Source organism: Podarcis liolepis (assembly GCF_965112155.1).
Source record: "Podarcis liolepis genome assembly, chromosome: 11".
Lineage (NCBI taxonomy): Eukaryota > Metazoa > Chordata > Lepidosauria > Squamata > Lacertidae > Podarcis > Podarcis liolepis.
Genome location: NC_139565.1, coordinates 13,045,659 through 13,067,008, shown reverse-complemented (window position 1 = coordinate 13,067,008; position 21,350 = coordinate 13,045,659). Strand labels below are relative to the sequence as shown.

General features: G+C 44.5%; 1 protein-coding gene across 6 annotated transcripts in view; it reads right to left on the bottom strand.

Annotated features, from left to right (window-relative positions):
* The window catches only part of FANCC (FA complementation group C), a 73,842-nt gene extending 62,948 nt beyond the window's left edge, over positions 1-10,894 (bottom strand). For 5 of the 6 annotated variants that reach the window (XR_014516934.1, XR_014516935.1, XR_014516936.1 and 2 more), the window contains exon 1: positions 6,865-6,942. Coding sequence is in view for 1 of the 6 variants with exons in the window: in XM_083464918.1 (XP_083321044.1) it covers positions 6,865-6,888 (24 nt within the window). In the remaining 5 variants the exon portion in view is untranslated. Of the gene's footprint in view, positions 1-6,864; positions 6,959-10,738 lie in introns of those variants that run through there. The other variant, XM_083464919.1, reaches the window with a different exon arrangement.
* Between the last annotated feature and the right edge of the window lie 10,456 nt (positions 10,895-21,350).

Genomic DNA, 21,350 nt, shown 5'->3' with positions numbered 1-21,350 from the left:
TGATAAAATACTCCAGAACAGTATCCATGTTATTTGCAGAGCACAAATCAAAAGACAGGAGATCCCAATTGTGTGTATAATAATAATAATAATAATGTATTTTACCCCGTCCAACAAAATATTAAAATACAATAGTCTGTTAAACATTAAAAGCTACCCTAAACAGGGCTGCCTTCAGATGTCTCCTAAAAGTCTGGTAGTTGTTTTTCTCTTTGACATCTGGTGGGAGAGCATTCCACAGGGCGGGGTGCCACTACCGAGAAGGCCCTCTGCCTGGTTCCCTGTAACTTGGCTTCTCACAGCGAGGTAACCGCCAGAAGGCCCTCGGCGCTGGACCTCAGTGTCCGGGCAGAATGATGGGGGTGGAGACGCTCCTTCAGGTATACTGGACCAAGGCCGTTTAGGGCTTTAAAGGTCAGCACCAACACTTTGAATTGTGCTTGGAAATGTACTGGGAGCCAATGTAGGTCTTTCAAAACTGGTGTTATGTGGTCTCAGCGGCAGCTCCCAGTCACCAGTGTAGCTGCCGCATTCTGGATTAATTGTAGTTTCTGAGTCACCTTCAAAGGTAGCCGCACATAGAGCGTATTGCAGTAGTCCAAGCGAGAGATAACTAGATCATGCACCACTCTCGTGAGACAGATAGGGTCTCAGCCAGCATACCAGATGGAGCTGGTAAACAGCTGCCCTGGACACAGAATTGACCTGTGCCTCCATGGACAGCTGTGAGTTCAAAATGACTCCCAGGCTGCGCACCTGGTCCTTCAGGGGCACAGTTACCCTATTCAGGACCAGGGAGTCCTCCACACCTGCCCACCTCCTGTCCTCCGAAAACAGTACTTCTGTCTTGTCAGGATTCAACCTCAATCTGTATTGAGTCCACTCCTGTACTGTTAAATGTATATGGGGCCTAACTCATACCGTCTGCTTATGGAGCTTGGGAGCCGAGATGGCAAGCACAGAATCCCACTTCCCCTGTATTCAGTGAACATGTTTTGAAAGTGCAAACAGAGCTAGAATATTCTCTTGGAAAAGGCCTTTTCAGTCTTCCAACCGAAAGCAAGACTGTGAAGACTGACTTGATGTACCACACAGATGCCGAGCATGAAAACAATAGAATCCTGCTTGTGCTGCCCCAGCAGCAGCTGAAAAAGGCACCATAGGATCAGGTTGCCTGACACATTAGACTTTAACCGAGTTTGTTAGCATATATTATAGATGGGAAAGGTCACGTAACCTATGCCATTGACAATGAAATACTATTCCCTCTGGTTTATTTTCAGTTACAATTAAGTTCCTCCAATTAATGCCTACACTACTGCAAGGGTAGACTCCTCTCCTCCCCCATATTAACTGTGACCGTTGAGTCTGTCTTCCTATTACATTTCATGCTGCTACAAAATTACTACTGACTGAGGAGTTCTAGACAATTATAATTCTCCTCCACTTACTCCAGCTGCTTTCGGGGAGAGAACAAAATAAAGCCTTGCTCCTGCCTCAGAACCACCCAGTCAAGTGCTTGTTGTTCTATACTTTTAGGAAGTGGGGAACCCTGTGGAGTTTAGGCATGGGGTATTTGTTACATCCTTCAGAGGCTGTAAGCAGCATTTCTAAGATGGAACGGATTAACTTTATTCCATCAAGTAAGCTATCTGGATTAGTGTCTGAATTGTAACATTATAGTCAGTAACTTTTGTCAAGTTTTAAAGGCAGTTCCCTACAGTACACCCCAAAGCTACAATCATGGGTTGCATAGGATACAGAGACTATCTGTAACCTCAGATATTGTGAAGGCCTTGAGTCAGTAAGAGAGAGGATACAGAGGAGCACACTAAATTAAATCAGCAAATGAAGTTTTTCAAACTTTACAGAAAAGAGTCCACAAAGTAAGCATCTTCAGAGTGACAGTAGTAAGAAAAAAATAATCCTCAAAATTAAAAGCAAAAGAAACCATTCCTTTGATGGGGTCTCCTTTATCACATTCCGGTTTATTTTAAAGCACTTTATGATGCATAGGAAATAACATAAAATCGAAACTATATATTAACATGTAGACTAAACTTCCTTTAATACCAAGAACATGAATTAGCTTCATGTGTTTTTGTACATTGAAAAATGTGAATAAAGAATCTGAAAAGCAGTGAAAATGGGAAAGCCAAATTTTCTAAGGTTGCAACACATGCATCTCTAGTCTACAACACAATAAATGCATTTGAGACAAAATAAAGTAAAACAATATAGTAAAACAAAAAAATTGTTTATTATAAATATACTGTTTTAATTAAAATGCAAATTTTATCGAATAATAAATGTCAAGTTGTTAATAGTAGTGAGGTCCACTGAAATCTATAGATGGAAAGTACTATGTAACTGAAAGAAAAAAGTGCCAAGAATGAAGTACAACATTTGAAGTCTTCCCTCTCAGTGCAGGAGCTATACTAGGATCAGAGGCAACTGACGCCTCTAGGTATCTGCCAAGATCAATGCTGCCAAAACCTAACACTAAGCAACTAAATACTATGTAAAGTCTACATTGTAGTGTCTGAAAATAGCCAGAAAATAAAAAGCATTCAAGCCAGAAGTGCTAAGATAGATAACTATGCACCTGCAAGACGGTGTTCCTCCTTTGAGTACAGGAACAACCCAAAATAAAAAGGGTGTTAGTATATATTGCTGGGTACTCCTTAAAAGAAGGGTCCAAGGTCTCCCTGGATGTACACATTTCCTCAATCCAATGGCATTTACACATAGCACCTTCAATATTTGTTTGAAGTCATTAAATAGCTGCCCCACGGAAGAACTGAGTCTAAGAAATAGCAGCCTACTCAAGTCTGTATGTGAATATATAGCCAGTCAGGGAACTGAAGCAAGATGTAAAGTAAAGGTAAAGGGACCCCTGACCATTAGGTCCAGTCATGGCCGACTCTGGGGTTGCGGAGCTCATCTCACTTTATTGGCCGTGGGAGCCGGCGTACAGCTTCTGGGTCATGTAGCCAGCATGACTCAGCCGCTTCTGGCAAACCAGAGCAGCGCACGGAAATGCCGTTTACTTTCCTGCCAGAGCAGTACCTATTTATCTACTTGCACTTTGACATGCTTTCGAACTGCTAGGTTGGCAGGAGCAGGGACCGAGCAATGGAGCTCACCCCGTCGCGGGGATTCGAACTGCCGACCTTCTGATCAGCAAGTCCTAGGCTCTGTGGTTTAACTCACAGCGCCACCTGAGTCCCTGAAGCAAGATGTACTCTCTGCCAAATACCTGCATGATCATACAACTTTTGTTTCGTCTTTACTGGTGGATCCTGACCTTAGAGTTATAATTAACCAGTCATTGCACATCAACCTTTGAGTAAGACCTAGACAAGTACCGTAATTTTGTTTTCCACGCTCAGAGAGTCCCTGCCACATACAAAATATGAACACTGGATATATCCACTATACCAATCTTGCTGTCAGCAAGAAAGGTTCTGCTCTTCAGAACCTGGTACAAGCTGCAGTCTAGATCTCTTTTTGAAAGGGTTCTTAAACCTTTCTTAAAACTCAACCTTAAGAATAAAACTCAGTGCCCCTGGTTGGCAGCTGTGAGAACAAGATGCTGGACTAGATGCACCACTGGCCTGATTCAACAGGCACTTGTACAGATAGTACAGTGGTGCCTCGCAAGACGAAATTAATCCGTTCCGCGAGTCTCTTCGTCTTGTGGTTTTTTCGTCTTGTGGAGCACTGCTATTAGCGGCTTAGCGGCTTAGCTGCTATTAACGGCTTAGCGGCTATTAACGGCTTAGCAGCTTAGGGGCTTTAAGAAAAGGAAACAAACTCGCAAGAACTCGCAAGACGTTTCGTCTTGCAAAGCAAGCCCATAGGGAAATTCGTCTTGCGGAACAACTCAAAAAACGGAAAACTCTTTCGTCTTGCGTGTTTTTCATCTTGCGCGGCATTCGTCTTGCGAGGTACCACTGTACAAGTATTCCGTGCTCCTATACTGCAGCATTTCAGTTCTTAATGCCTTTTTGTAATCCTGTGGCACACTGTGGGGAAATGGTCGGTCTCTGAGTCATTTCTACTGCTACATTTGGTCTCCCTTTAGTGAGCACAGTCTCACTCCTAAGACAATTACTATCTCTTTGGATGTTATCTCCTTTTAGAGTTAAGCCAAAGGCTTTCTTTGCAAATGCACCTGGTACTGGGCACACAGGAACAAGGCTGGTGCACTGTCAAGTCCAATAGGACAGACTGCACATAGAATCAAAGAATTATGGAGTTGGAGGGGATCACAACCCCCTACAATGCAGGAATCACAGCTAAAGAATCCCTGATAGATGGCCATCCAACTTTTGTTTAAAAAACTCCAATGAAGAAGAGTTCACCACCTTCTGAGGCTGCTAACTTTTGTGTTCCGGGCTTGCTTATTTGAGTGCCATGAGTTTCACAGGCAGTTCCAGCAGTAAAGACAGTGGTCTTATTTCTCATCCTTTTAGCACCTTAGTTATGTCTTCTGAGGGATGCCTGAGGGCATTAACCTTTGGGTGCATATGCATCAACCCATAATGAGCTCACTCAACATATTAGGTCAAAACTCAACCAGATGCAGTGTAGTGTTAACATTTCTGTGTTTTCAATTTGATGTAGATTGTGTACAGATGGATGGTATTAGGCAGCTAGTGAACTATTATATTAACAAAAACATTTATTTGCTGGCCTTTCCTATTTCCAGCCAATGCCCATTGTCAGCTGCCAGAACTTCTCTCTCTCTCTCTCCCTTCAATGGATCCTCACCCATTTCTCATTCAACAGTTACTGCAGTTTTGCACTTGGGGATTGTATTTCTGAGCCTCAGCAGGCAAGCTCAGCACCTATTTATTTTGGATTGTGGCCATATCCTTTGTGGCATGGGAATATAAGCAAAATCTAGAGCAATGAAAATCTGGTGATCATCAGCCTATTAAGTTGGTGACCTGTCTCTATTATTTTGTTGCAACTAGTTCTGCCATGGTCTTGTGGATCTGCACATGCTAAAATCTGGACAAAGCTCCCAGGTTTAAGCCATAACCTCTCCTTTGGCAGTGTTTCACAATTTGGACTAGTGCCTATGGCAGTTTCCTGGCATCTGCATAATCTGGTGTGAGATGTTAGAGAAAATGGAATGGTAGGTTGGGGGGCACATTGCCTCAAAGGAGTGGAGAAAAGCAAACAGGCCATTGCACTTCTTCACAAATGGGATGGCAATGGGATGATTCAGCATTTGGACAGTTCTCACAAGCTTCCTGATTTCCATTGGCCAGGCAATGTTCACCCCTCAAACATGGACAATGACATTTGGCTGAAGGATATTCATTCACACTTCCCCAACGCATCAATGCAGCTGCACTGGTGAAACAGCGTTCAATTGTTTGGCAGTGGAGTTAGACTAAAAGAGCTGTCTTCCTCCTGTAACACTTGAGTGACATTTTATGCCATTCCACTTTTCCCAGGTTCCCCAACTATAGGTTGAGGTTCTTCTGTCAAACAGGCAGGCTCTCAACACCATGTGTGCTCCTGTCCTTAGGCAACCAAATTCATTGACGTTGTAGCTAACAAAATATTAGGCTGTTTTAAACCCAATATTGTTTTCTTTTCCCTCACTTCAGTAGGATTCCTGCTAGGGCTGGGTGATATCTGGTTTTCAACATCTTGATATATCACCAGCTAAACACTGCAAGATACTGACATATCACAATGTCTAAAATAAGGATGGAGCTATGTAGAGGCATTGGCTGGCTTTTCTGTTTTTCCCTGCATGACAAACACCATGATTCATGATATATTTCCAGGTCAAAAATTATGAAACCAATATCACAATATGAACTTCAAACAAGTTTAGGTCATTATACTGATATATCGCCCATCCCTAATTCCTGCTGCAGGCAGATTTTTTTAAAAAAATAAGATGTATCTACACACCTACTCCAGACTAAGTACATTCTAGCCAAATGTTTCAAAACTCCTTAATTTCAGTTGGAAGCAGCAACATAAACTTAACTCTCTTCACTAACTTCAGTTGCACTTACATGAAAATATTCTTTAAAATGAGTGATTTAAGACCTGATAATTACAAAATGAATTAAGCATGTCAGTAAAACTATTTCTACAGTTACAATAATTTTCCTAAATAAATTCTCTAAAACCTCCATGATCTGGAGATAGAAAAATAATTATGAGATAAAAGACCATTTAAAGATGATTTAATTAATTCAGGATAAAACTATAACTAAACCATTTATACAGTGTACATCAAATCCATATTTCAAAAGTATATTTTCTGTGCAGAAAAATAATGAAGGAAAATAATTGATAATAGAGAAACAATTTTGTCTAAAATAATCTCCTTTATTAAAAAGTGTCTTAAGGACTACAATGTTTGGGTTTTAAAAAAATAAAAATAAAATAAATGCCAGTCCACAAGAGGGCAAAAACTGCAGTATTTATTTAGCAAATCTGTTTCCATCCAAAAGATGGCAGTGGCAGATCAATCATCAGCCTGTACTGTATATTGCCAACAAAATTGGTGTGGGGGGAGAGAAAAATTTAAGAAACCCCTTCACAAAGTATGTTACTGTTGCTGGCAAGATAATAACTTCCCAAACTTCTCTTAAATAATTGCTGTACTATGGAAGGGATCACTGTCACCAGCAGAACATTTGAAAATACTAAAACCCCAAAACACTGCAAAAGATCAAAATGGGGAAAAATAATGACCACACAACATTCAGGGAACAAGTCTATCATTCTTTAATCATAAAAATAAAGAAATGGAGTTTCTGCTTTCTGAAAACTAATCTTTAGCTAAAACAAAAATAATAGACTGAATTAAACCATAAAGGTTACCTCTGCTGAAGCGATTCTTGACATCAAACTTAAATCTGTGAATCAAAATCACCAAACACGCTCATTTTGTTTATTGAGGCATCTTACTTTGCACCTGTAGATCAGCAAAATATACCAAAAGTTATACATTACAAATAAAAATAGTCTTCAAAATTAAAGCAATTGTTGATATATCTAGTCTTTTTGCTTCCTTTGCAGGCCGATCCACAGGAGTTTCACTTACTAAATAACTGTGTCAGGTTATTAAAAGTAAAAGAGCAGCCCCCCCATATCACTGCTCAAAAGGCTGACAACAGAACCACATCCTCCTGTTTGCAAATGAGAAAAATGTAAAGTGCTGAACTTGGGATGCAGTTTATTAACTTACGGCATTCATTACATTTTACAATATTTCAGCTCTCCTTTCCTGTCATATTAATGTTGCAGGGCATTCCCCAATAGCCCCTAACAACCAGCCTCGAACAGGAGCCTTGTTAGCAAAGGCTAAAACTGGTAACAGTGTGGCAAGGAAAGCTATCTTCGCTACCTACTCCCCCAAAAAACCTTCCCCCATTGTGCTCAGTTCTGATTCTGAACCTGAATGTGTTATATAGCAGGCAGAGGGGAGCTTTTTAGTGTGGGAACCAGCACCCTTTCTCCTCCTGAAACCTCACCATATAGTGCATGGAGATAAGTTCTTTAACTTTGCAGCATGAATTCCCCCAGCCTTTCCTCCAGCACCAAGGTACAATGAACTTTTTAGGGGCTCAAGTAATTCCCTCACATCCCCATTTTCTCTCAACATTTGACTTTTAAAGCCACTGAGCATGATGTGTCAGTCCATTTTCGGTGGCTGTTTTTCTTTTAATTTACTAACTTACTACTTTCCAACATACTGGGGGACTCCCAAGTATGCAGGTACCTCCTCTTAACTGTGGGTGGCCCTGTTACCCTGCCCAGCTGACAGGCACCAGATCAACAGAATCAGCTTTAGATGGAATGATGCTCATGCTGACTATATGTTGCGTGCTATCATTCACCATTTTAAACAATTCCAAGACCGGTGGGACAGATGTCTGCAAGAGGACAGACGTGTACACAAAGACTGCAAAGAATATAAGCTCCTTGGAGAGCAGGAAATGAGTATGACACACACTACTTGCCTTGAAGCAACACCTCCAAGCTCTTAAAGAGCCAGCATTTAAGTATATACTGTACAGTATATGAAAACCTTTCATGACAACCTACACAGTCATGAAATTCTCTCTTCTATACACCTAACAAGGGTACAGGAGCCCTAAGTCCAACTAGGCCTATAGCAGTCTTGTATGTCATATATTAGTCTAGTACAGGGGTAGACAACCTAAGGCCCATGGGCCGCATCCGGCCCAATCACCTTCTATATCTGGCTCATGGACGGTCCGGGAATCAGCATGCTTTTACATGAGTAGAATATGCCCTTTTATTTAAAATGCAGCTCTGGGTTGTTTGTGGGGCCTGCCTGGTGTTTTTACGAGCAGAATGTGTGCTTTTATTTAAAATGCATCTCTGGGTTATTTGTGGGGCATAAGAATTCGTTCATTTCCCTCCCCCCCCCCAAAAAAAATATAGTCCGGCCCACCACATGGTCTCAGGGACAGTAGACCGGCCCACGGCTGAAAAAGGTTGCTGGCCTAGTAGCAAGAGACAACCAATATTTCCATGCAAGCAAGTGAGCAGGCTGGCAGAGGAAGGGTGGACTGGTTCCTCCATCCCATACACAACCAGTAAAGAATCTGGCAGAGGGAATACAGTGGTGCCTCGCAAGACGAAAAGAATTCGTTCCGTGAGTCTTTTCGTCTTGCGATGTTTTTCATCTTGCGAAGCACGGTCCGTCGCAACTGCGCCTCTTCAAGTGGCTTTTTAAAAAAAGCGCAAGACGTTTTCGTCTTGCGAAGCAAACCCATAGGGAAATTCGTCTAGCGAAGCAACGCAAAACCAAAAAACCCTTTTGTCTAGCGAGTTTTTCGTCTTGTGAGGCATTCGTCTTGCGGGGCACCCCTGTACTGCTCCCCTACACAGTGCAGAGAAATGCAGGTTACTGCAGGAAGAACAGAGCGCTCCATACTGCTGGCTGAGGAAACCCCAGGGTGAAATCCTCCTGAATCAGTACTTTACTTTCTGTCAGTAGTACACCCTGGCAAGCTACCCAGGCAGCAATGGAAAGAAGCATTTACATTTCCCCACAATACCTCCAAGCAGGGTTGCCAACTTGAATAAAATATGGGGGGGGGGGTAAGCCCTGCCCTGCCCAACTGATCGCATGACTCAGCGCACACACACCATTTGAATGGCAATGCCCATTAACCTTGGGGGCCACGGCCACCCCTTAAGAATCTTATTTCGGCCCCTAGGAGTTGGCTCCTATGTTACTGTGGGAAATAAAAGTGGTGACGGGTTCTCCTTCCTTGGGAGGTTTTTATGCAGAAGGTGGGTGGCCGTCTGTCACGTATGAACTAATTTGAGATTCCGGCATTGCAGAAGGTTGGACTAGATGACCCTTGGGGATCCCTTTCCAACTGATTCTATGACCAGAACGAGCCATCCAATATCCAATGCTGCTCAGTGAACCAGACCAGATTTTTATTTAACCAAGTGTGTGGGGTGGGGGGGAATCAAAGTTGGCATCACTACAGTGGTACCTCGGGTTACATACGCTTCAGGTTACAGACTCCGCTAACCCAGAAATAATGCTCCAGGTTAAGAAGTTTGCTTCAGGATGAGAACAGAAATTGTGCTCCGGCGGTGCAGCGACAGCGGGAGGCCCCATTAGCTAAAGTGGTGCTTCAGGTTAAAAACAGTTTCAGGTTAAGAACAGACCTGCGGAACGAATTACGGTAAGTACTGTATTTTTTGCACCATAACACTCACTTTTTTCCTCCTAGAAAGTAATGGGAAATGTCTGTGCATGTTATGGAGGGAATGCCTACGGGTGGCATGCCTATGGATTTTCCTCCTCTAAAAACTACGTGCATGTTATGGTCGGGTGCGTGTTATAGAGCGAAAAATACGGTACTTAACCCGAGGTATTGGGCTTCGCCAATTGCAGGCCGTGGCCCTGGCTGCTTATTCTCTGCCAGCAGCCGAATAAGCCTCTCTTTTCCCCCCCCTTTTTGGGCAGGGTTGCCGCTTATGCTCGCTTGCCCTTCAAAGCTCGCCCATACGTAGCCGCGGCCACATTCACCCCACACCCGCTTTCCTCCCTCTCTCCCTCAGGGCTATTAACGTGGCTACTCGGGAGTAAGCCCCAGCGGCTGCAATGGGGCTTTGCCGGCCCCGGCCAAGGCGGGGGTTTCCTTCGCCTTCCTCCGGGGCCGCCAGAGCCGCCGACTGAGGGAGGCGACCGAGGAAGAGGCGGCGCGCGGCTCCCCTGAGGAGAAAAGCGCGGGAATTTGGGCCAGCAGGGCCGCTGACGAGGCCAATGAGGGCGCCTGGCCCAGAGGAGCCTTGTGAGAGGGGCCGTTGGCTTCTTCCCGCGCGCGCCCCCCCCTTAACTTCGCACTTGCAATTTTATTTTTTTAATCGCCCCCCCCCAAGAAATCATCCCCTCACTGCCTACCGGGGAACCGTACTCGCCGGCCTCACTTCAAAATGGGGCAGCCACGCCAAGGGGAGCGGGAGGCGCTTTGCACACCTGTGAGGGGGGAGGGGAGTGGGGGGGAGGGGAGAAGCCCCGTCGCAGCCCCGCTTGTGTCCCGTCCCCCCCCCCTCACAAAAAAGAGGGTCCTTCCACGCCAGCCCTTTTACACGCGAGTAAACACGCGCAGTTTCAGGCCCGCTCTCTGTTCGGACGCATATTTTGCACGCGCGCTCGGGGCCTTTTTCACTCTCTCCTGCTCGGCGCAGCGAGACTCACCGCCTCCGCTGCTGCTGCCTCCGCGCGCAGCAGTTCAAAGCTCCGGTGGGGCGGCCTCTTCGCAAAGGAGCTCCGGGAGGGAGCTGCGAGTGGCAGCCGCGGCGGCCAATGAAGGCTCGGCCGGGTGGTTTTTCGCTGTTGTTCTCCCCCCGCCCAGGCCTGTAGCATCCAATCCTTAAACGCAGGAGGCGGGATTTCTCCGCCGCGGCCTTTAACCCTTCATAGCCCGCCAGCCGGGCAGAAAACAGAGGCTACGGGGCTTGCGCGGATGAGAAGTAGAACCTCCAGGTTCAGTGGCAGTCAATGTGTCCCTGAATGTGAGCTGCGGGGAATTGAGAAGCGAAGTGGGCGGATACAGTAAGAGAAGGCTGTTCTTCATGTCTTGTTTGAAGACTCTCGGGAGTGTTGGGTCTTCCTTGGGAACAGGATGCTGAACTTTAGGCTGGTTCACAAGGGCGAGGATAATCAGCAGTGACTCTTCCCTCCTTCCCTCCTTCTCTCTCTCCCCCCCCCATTCTGGGATTGTAAAAACAAACAAACAAACATACCCCGCCCATCTGGCTGGGTTTCCCCAGCCACTCTGTGCGGCTTCCAACAAAACACTAAAATACAATAACCTATTAAACATTAAAAGCTTCCCTAAACAGGGCTGCCTTCAGATATCTTCTAAAAGTTTGGTAGTTATTTTTCTCTTTGACATCTGCTGAGTGGGCGTTCCACAGGGCGGGTGCCACTACCGAGAAGGTTATTGTTTTTCTTAATCATTTTATTAATATATCTACAATCAGCCCAAAGGGTTAGAATGTCTGGAGAGATTTCAAATCCTCACGAGCATGAAGCTCTTTGGGAATTTGGGGGGGGGGGGTCAATTCAGTTCACCTTCGAAGGCAAATCAGTTTTTCCAAAATCATAGGAGAACAGAAACTTAAGCCATCCTTCAGAATTCACTTCTCCAAATTTTACAATACAGTTTTTCTACCAAGTAATATTTACAAAAATGCATATACCAGAGTAAAGTGTGCACATAGTCCTGAAAATAAAATACAAACATGCATGCCATTACAGGGAATTGCTCCGTTAAAATATGTAAATTAGGCAAAGTTGCATACAAACATGTATCTTAGGAGAAATTTACAGTTAACTGCTGGTAAATTTGCAAGAGGGTTTTTGTCATAAAAATTGCAAATTGATGTGGAGGACAGAACTTAAGATGCAAAAAATGAGAAACTGAGAGAACCTGAAATCGACAGATTCTATTATCCCTGCTTTGGGCTAATTATTCACTTTCCGCCTGACCTACCTCACAGGGTTGTGGAGACGATAAAAGAGGAAGCAGAGATCATATATTTATCACTCTGAGCTCCAGCTGGAACTGCTGTTGTCAGTTCTTCTACCTTGTTCACATAGCACCCCCCCTCACTCCCCATTCTTTACCTTCTGAGGTCCATCAGCCTGGTCCTTAATGAGTTTTCCCCCACTAGTGAGTAGTTTTAGGACTCTGTCTGATATCTCAGACAACTAATAAAGCTAACATCCAAAAATAAAATGTGTAACTGGTTGTGTTGTTTTGGAATAATTTTGTAAAAATTCTGCGTCAAGTAGATTTGATTGCTTTTTAGACGGTGCATCACAGCTTTGGACAAATATAAAATTATTTTTATATTTTTAATTGACAAAATTTGGAAGTAATGTTGTATCCCGAACAATGGCAAGCTTGACTCTGGATCAGTGTTTGGGAGGGATAGGTCCCAGATTAATCCTAGTTTGTGCTGCTGATTACTTTTTCCTGCAGCGAGTAGCCGGATTTGTTCTTCTTGTCACATTTGGTCCTTAATTACCTAAAGGATGCTGCTGAGCCCATGTAGGTGCTGATTCAGCTAGCTGCTGTTTGCAGAAACTCAGGAATACCCGCTCCTTGCAGAGGCTCTCTGCCAACTTCAAAGGGCTACCCTTCTCCAAACAGTTTGGGAGGCCCATAGAGAAATACTGAAGTGTTCCCAGGGTTCTATCTTTTAATAAGAGATGCACAAGGACTATAGAAATTCAGAGGTTATGAACTCCAGCAAAACACGCTAGCCAATTTGTACTGACTGAAATTAAATGAATTGGAACTGGCAGCTTTCCTGACATGTCCCTTTTACAATTAAGGTATGCATTTGTTTCAACACACACTTGTTCAAAGAGGCAAAGCCTTCCATCAGAGTCAGATGGAGTTCAGGACATGCCCCCTCTCACAAGAAATATATACCATCTTACATGGCAGAGCTTTCTGGTGAATTAGCATGCATAAGTAACTTCACGAATGATTTTCCACAAAAAAGACTCTGTGATTAATATTGGATTGCTATACAAAGCCTGCTTGTTTTGTGAGGCTACTTCCTAATATATTTGTGTTTAAAAGTCAATATTGAAAAGCTGCATCTAACAGTAAACATTCTCATATAAACCAGGGTCCTTTCGTATACTCTGGTATTATTGCAGCCTTGTATAAGTACAAAGTAGGGGACGTGGGTGACGCTGTGGGTTAAACCACAGAGCCTAGGACTTGCCGATCAGAAGGTCAGCGGTTCGAATCCCCGCGACGGGGTGAGCTCCCATTGCTCAGTCCCTGCTCCTGCCAACCTAGCAGTTCGAAAGCACGTCAAAGTAGGTACCACTCTGGCGGGAAGGTAAACGGCGTTTCCGTGTGCTGCTCTGGTTCGCCAGAAGCAGCTTAGTCATGCTGGCCACATGACCCGAAAGCTGTATGTTGGCTCCCTCAGCCAATAAAGCGAGATGAGCGCCGCAACCCCAGAGTCGGTCACGACTGGACCCTAATGGTCAGGGGTCCCTTTACCTTTACCTATAAGTACAAAGTAAGCATAATAGGGTGGGGGCAAGTTGATGCTGCAAGTTCCTGGGGGCCTTTTGGCGCAGGTACGGGGTACCTGGGACCCTCCAGTTGGGACTCCAACTTCCATCAACCCAGCGTGGCCTATAATCAGAGATCATGGAAATTATAATCCACAGGTTGCCCATCCCTGGTTTTGAGGCTGTGATGAACTTAACCTCTCCTCTGTGTTTCTGGGTATGGGGCAAACAGCCACTGCATAGCTGGAAGCTTTTACCACTGCTTTTATCAAGGCAGCCGTTAGCTAAACAAAAAAGGGGGGGAAAAAAGTGCGAAGATGAATCCCAAAGGTCTCCCTCCCTAAGCAAATTCTGGAACACCAGGTGCAACATCCTGCATTTTAGGAGATTTTAAAAACATTTCCAAATGAAAAGTATGTATGCAAAAGAGAGAGAGAGAGGCCTACCTGATATTTATCTTGGATTCCGTACTATAAAAACTTGCCAGTAGCAAATTCCAAACACCAAAACCACAGTTTCTTATACGCTCTCATGTGGTCCCCATCTCTCTCTCGCACACACACGTACGCTATGGAAAAACATTCAAAAAGCCAGCATCAACATTATAAAAAGAACCCCCAAAGCAGATTAGCACCTCCCTTATAGGTACGAACACTAGGCTCTTATTCCTCCCATCCATTTATTTATAGCCAAGTGGCCCAGTCTCAAATGGCCTTCAGAGCTGTACCCCTGCCTGGCACTAGTTTCAAACCTTTAATGGTTAGGGATGGTTTACAGTGCATTGACTCTGAATAAGGCTTCCCTTCTGTTTTAAAGATGTTGAATCAGTAAGTTGCTGTGTTTTATTGCAGCAATCAGTTGCAAATGACCAGGTTGTGCTGAACTTTCATCAAGGGACAGAGTATTCCGGGCACAAAAGGTGGCAGTTGGGAGAGTATGCCACTGGGGGTGCCTTTATTTTTTGGAGGGGTTCAAGCACATACTGTACTGAAAAGGTATGCTTGCATGGCTAAAGTAGATCATTCAACAATTCCACTTTAAAAAACAACAACAATGGACTTTTTGCATTTAGGAAACTGATGGGGGAATTGCACTGAAAAGTGTGGGCTGAGTTTTTGGTTAAGGGAGGGGGGGACTTTTCGGGAGAATAATTGTGAGCGGTGATACCAGGGCCCAAGAATAATTTAGTACAGTGGAACCTCGAGTTAAGAACTTAATTCGTTCTGGTAGTCCGTTCTTAACCTGAAGCTGTTCTTAACCTGAAGCACCACTTTAGCTAATGGGGCCTCCCGCTGCCGCTGTGCCACCACTGCACGATTTCTGTTCTCATCCTGAAGCAAAGTTCTTAACCCGAGGTACTATTTCCGGGTTAGCGGAGTCTGTAACCTGAATCATCTGTAATCTGAAGCGTCTGTAACCCGAGGTACCACTGTATCCTATTCTAATTGGCCAAGGCTCTCTCAGGGGAAAAGGCTCCATTTGTTATGTGGTCCAAGCACAGCTTCTTATAAGGAAACCCTGTGTGCTCCTCAGGCACAGTGTGTAGCTGGATAGTGCCTCAGACACTAGGCTTCCCATCAGCTCAGACCATTGCCAGAGATAACACAGGAGGAAAGAACCAGAGAAGGCCATTTGTTTATTTTCCCTGGCATGGAAAAGCTTGCAGCTCCTTCTGCCTTGTGCTACAGCCACTGCTGCCTAGAGCAGGAACGCGCAACTAGTGTTCCCCCAGTTGCTGTCCATAGTCCAATTCCCATCTGCCCCAGCCAACATCACCAGAGGCAAAGGAAGATAGGAGAAGCAGTTCAGCAATATTTGGTGGACCACAGGCCACCAATCCCTGGCCAGCTGCAACCAGGGAAGTCAGAGTGCCAATGGTTCCTTAGCTGCCAGGGCCTGCACTGATTGGCTGACCAAGTGGGGTGGTCCTACCGAAACATTAAATTATTTGATCAACAAATCATTGGGCTGAATGCTCAGGCACGAAGCTTGCAACGTCATCTTAGGCCAGTAACTACCACATATCCTAACTCTCAAGAAGGTGTCGTGACAGTGAAACGGATCAATGATACCTATGCTGCCTTGAAATTCTTGGAAGGGTGGACTTATAAAATGTAATGAATAAATGTGGAAGCAAAATGTGCCCCGTCAGTTGCTATAACATCCTTTGCCAACCTGGTACCCTCCAGATGTTTTTGGACTACAATCCTGAACATCACAGCCATGCTGACTCAGTCAGAAAAGGTAACTTATGGAGGCTAGGAGACCATAGCTTGTTAGGTGAATGGGCTGTGAATAGTCCAGGCTGATGAGATCAGTGAGAACTAATGACAGAATATATTTTCCTGATAGCTGAACATCTTTATCTGACATTGGAGTTTGAAAAAGTGGAACCCTGCAGGTACTGGGAGGGAACAGATAAATAGAGCCAGTTTTGGGAGCGTGATTTGGGGGAGAGAGCTGTGAGTTGGCTGAAGGTCCTGTCTCTAGGAATCTGATGCAAGACTGATGGATAGACCACCTGCTATAGGAGCATCTAATTGTTTCCATTATGCAATGCTTATAAAATGAAACAGATCTTGCAGAGGCACCCTAAGACTCCATTGCCCTCTCACCCCAAAAAAATTAAGCTCTGTAGTGCTGTTCTTGGACTTATTGTTCAGGAAATCAGTGGGTACTTAATGATAGGCTCATAAAGAAATGCAAATCAGGTAACAGTTTGATAAGCTGCCATATGAAGATTATGCAAAGAGGATTACCATTTACACATCACCCCCCCAAAAAAGAGGGCAAATATTTGCAAATGCTATTTTAGGAATAATTAATATAAATGGAAGTGCAATACATTTCATTGTATTGGGGAAGACCTGTGTGCCTACTCTGTTGGCTATCCGGATGGCAACCTCTGATGGGCTCTTTCTTTTGGTTTTCTCTTTGAAGTGGACTTGGACCAGACAGCTGTTCAAATAGAAGATTCCTTCAAACAGAGGTCAGTTGTCTAACAGCACATCAAACAGATCAGCCTCTGTAAACTAGGGTGTGTGGCCACACTACACTGAAATACCCCTTAAAGCTAAGGAACAATAGATGCCTGGAACCATGTGAGGGAAGACAGGGTATATCTATTTTAAATACAATACAAGGTCAGTCAGTAGTGCAAAAGGCTCGTAATCTTAGGGTTGCAGGTTTGAGCCCCAGGTTGGGCAAGAGTCCTGAATTGCAGGGGGTTGAAATAGATGACCTTTGGGTTTCCTCCCAGCTCTTTGAAATAAATAAATACTGATGTACTGAAACTACTCTGCTGTTTTGCTAAACTGCTGGTTGGTTGTGGTGGAAGAGAATTGTTAATTTAGCACAAATCTCAGTGATACTGCTTGTAGTCTCAGTTCGGCAATGAAATGTTGAAAAACAGTTAACAGTTCCCAAGGAGCCATAACTGATCAACGTGTAAATCCTTCGTACTTCATGGACCGCTGAATCAATGGACTGTAACGGTTGCTGTGGAGCGTTGCCGCCTGTTAATGAATATCCGTGGAAGATAGCTTAATGGCAAGTTGCACATATAAAACCTCTTTGGATCGCTGCTTAGAAAGCTTGGTTTTTCCAATGTGGCCGCAGCGTGAAAGTAGGGACATTTGCCTAGGTAAGGCGTCATCTCCCTGAAATATGCTTGGCCGGTCAAGTGTGATGGTGGCACATCTTTATTACAGGTTTTTCTATATCACATCTTAGGCTAACCTCTCAAGGAGTTCTAAAGCCACCATAAACCAGGAAAACAGCAATGAAGAATAAAAGCAATTGCCAACACACAATGGAGGATGCTGCCCCCATTGGGCAGAGTCGGGCTGTGAACTGTGGCACGCTGTCACAATCAAACTCAGAGGAAGCCAACGTAATGCCATCCTCAACTGTCATCCCTGTCCCTTGGCTATGCTAACAGGGGCTGGTGGGAGCTGGTGTCCAACCTGTGAAGACCATTGCATTGGCCATCCCAATCTAGGCTTACTTTTCACATGATAAAATGGTACCCCTGGACAGTTAAGTCCAGTCAAAGGCAACTATGGGGTTGCAGGGCTCATATCGCTCTCAGGCCGAGAGAGACAGTGTTTGTCCACAGACAGCTTTCAGGGTCATGTGGCCAGCATAACTAAAGCGCTTCTGACGCAATGGAACACCGTGACAGAAACCAGAGCGCATGGAAATGCTGTTTACCTTCCTGCCACAGTGGTACCTATTTATCTACTTGCACTGGCATGCTTTCGAACTGTTAGGTTGGCAGGAACTGGGACAGAGCAACAGGAGCTTCTGTTTTGATCCTGGAATGCCACTATTTCCTGTGCCAACACTGAGCTCGGGGAGGACAATGAGCCGGCCCTTGCCCTGAGCGCCAGGCAGGCAGAGGACAGGGCCGTTCTGGGCAGGAAGAAAGAGGGAGTGCAAGGAGTCTTATTTTTTAAAAAAATAATGCTTTGTGCATCCACCTCCATCGTTCTGCCTGGACACTGAGGTCCAGCGCCGAGGGCCTTTTGGCGGTTCCCTCACTGCGAGAAGTGAGGTTACAGGGAACCAGACAGAGGGCCTTCTTGGTAGTGGCACCCGCCCTGTGGAACGCCCTCCCACCAGATGTCAAAGAGAAAAACAACTACCAGACTTTTAGAAGACATCTGAAGGCAGACCTGTTTAGGGTAGCTTTTAATGTTTAATAGACTATTGTATTCTAATATTCTGTTGGAAGCTGCCCAGAGTGGCTGGGGAAACCCAGCCAGATGGGCAGGGTAAAAACAATATATTATTATTATTATTATTATTATTATTATTATTATTATTATTATTATTATTCATATCTAATCATGCCCCTTTCTAAAATTTAATTATTGGTCATGCCGCTTTCTAAAATTTAATTATTGGTGTGTGTAAATCTACCAAAGAATAAAATAAAATAAAATGGGGGGTTGAGAGGGAGGAAGTGAGAAATGTCCCTTTATTCATCTGAGGAATATTGGAGGGTGTGCAGGAAAGGGATGTTGGCTTTATGCCCTGCTTCTGATTTCCACACTGGCTGGACACTGTTGGAAGCAGGAGACTGGGGGGGGGGGATTGGGGATAGGGAACCTCTGATTCTCCAAAAGCTATTGGACTTCAACTCTAGCCAGCATGTCCAATGATCCCATGATGGCTGAGACATGTAGGCCAGCAACCTCCTAGGTACCCCATCCCTAGACTAGACGCACCTTTGTTCTAAGCCAGAAGGATTCGTGTTTCCCTCCCTAACCCCCTTGACATGTCTGATATGCAGAGCACACCAGAATAGGCAAGAGGAAGAAGCAGGGATCATTAACAGCCCCTTCTTCTCCTGTTATTGTGTCATTTTGCTGCATAGCTGGAGATTTTGCCTGACTTTTACCAGGCTCAACAATATCCCCCTTGAAGCTTTCAGGTTTCAGTAACTGAGAGCACACACGACTTCCCCAGAGCTTTTATTAGCTAAAATCAACTTTGTAAAGTTAGAACAGGAAAGTATTTTTAAGCCATTTATGCCACATTTCCTGGCAAGCATCCTGTTCCACTAATGGGGTCCACTGCGACGGCAACAAATAGAGCAAGAATTTATTCTGTGAGTTACGGGGCCTAGGAATTGTTCTCATTATTTGTGCTGGTCATTAAAAGCAATTAAAGTTTGGCACGCATGTGATTGTTCGGATATAACCAGCCTCTGTTTCAGATTCTCCTCGGAGGTGTAACTTACCTGAACTGCTAAAAAGGGAACACCTGTTTATACATCAATCCAGGGCCGTTTCTCAATGAGCAGCATTCCTGGGGCTGCTATATGCATTATGCCAAAAAAATTAGCCACATGTTTACTTTAGCCCTGAACAAATATTTCTAGTCTCTGACGAAAATTTGATTAAATTCTTTAGCTAAGGTTAATTAGACTGTAAGTAAGAAAATATGTTCATAATAAACATAGGTAGGCCATAATAAATAAAACCATGGGGTTTGTTCCCTCTAGTCACAAAGTTATGTTTAACATAAAATGGGATAGTAAATACTCTCAGTGGAAGGAACTGTCTCCAAATTAATCTTTTCCCCAGTCTGATGATACTAGAAGGAATTATTTCAGCCATAATTGTTACTAGAATGGCCAGTGTGGTATTTTCAGCTAATCAGGCCTGGTAATTTTATTTTCCATTGCATCAGCCTCATTACGAACTACTGTAGTTTATGCTCCAGGCTTTCAAGCTATAGATTGCTTACTTACATCTATTTAGTTTCCTTGTATTTCTTAGGGGTCTTTCAAGGCAACTCCCAGAGCAGAATGGCTTGTTCATGAAACAAATTCCTTGCATTAGATTTGCCTGGTGTTTAACACATGGAAAGAATCCTCTGTTAATATCAGTTTTTTTAAAAAAAATTAACCATGGGGTTTGTTCCCCCTAATCACCACTAGAGGCAGTCTTCACAAAGAGTATTACTGGTCTATTTGCTCCTTAAATACTGAGGGCACAGGGTTACATTTTGGCCACATGTTTCGCTCTTACACTCACAGAGGAATATATATATATATACAGTATGTGGGTGTGTAGGGAGAGACTCTGCATTGTATGCAAAAGGTCCCAGTTTTAATCCAAAGCATTTCCAGGTGAGTTTGGAAGCATTCCTTGTCTGAAATGCTGCAGAAGAAGAGGAAAAGGAAGAGTTTGGATTTGATATCCCGCTTTATCAATACCCTAAGGAGTCTCAAAGTGGCTAACATTCTCCTTTCCCTTCCTCCCCCACAACAAACACTCTGTGAGGTGAGTGGGGCTGAGAGACTTCAGAGAAGTGTGACTAGCCCAAGGTCACCCAGCAGCTGCATGTGGAGGAGCGGGGAAGCGAACCCAGTTCACCAGATTACGAGTCCACCGCTCTTAACCACTACACAACACTGGCTCTCTCACACCACACTGGCTGCAGAGCCACTGGTAGTGTGGCCAATAATGAGCTGGATGACCCAATGGTTGGAGACAGCACCCTGTAGACAGATATTCATCTGGGATTTACTTACATAACTGGCCGTGTTCGTAGGTCCAGGTCACCAACTTACCCAACAGGTACAATAAGCACTATGGGTTGTATTGATTTCCTGCATGAAAGCCAATCCAGCTTCTGACTGAATTCCAGGCATGTATAGGTGTATATATTTTTCTGACCATGATGCCTATGTCATAGGTAAGATACGAGCTATAGTTAACAAGTTTCTCACTAGTCTGTTTTACCCTAGGTAAAGATAAAGGGACCCCTGACCATTAGGTTCAGTTGTGGCCGACTCTGGGGTTGTGGCGCTCATCTCGCTTTATTGGCCGATGGAGCCGGCGTACAGATTCCAGGTCATGTGGCCAGCATGACTAAGCCGCTTCTGGTGAACCAGAGCAGCACATGCCGTTTACCTTCCCGCCAGAGCGGTACCTATTTATCTACTTTCACTTTGATGTGCTTTCGAACTGCTAGGTTGGCAGGAGCAGGGACCGAGCAACGGGAGCTCACCCCGTTGCGGGGATTCGAACCGCCGACCTTCTGATCGGCAAGCCCTAGGCTCTGTGGTTTAAGCCACAGCGCCACCCACGTCCTTTGTTTTACCCTAGTTGCCTCCAAAAGCATTATATACAGATGAATCACAACTTACGCTTATTTAACTTGTGCGCATTCCAGATTTACGCACTTGGCAAAAATGTTTAATAAATTTTAAAAGGGGCAGAAAGGGGGCAAGCAATTGGGGGTGCGG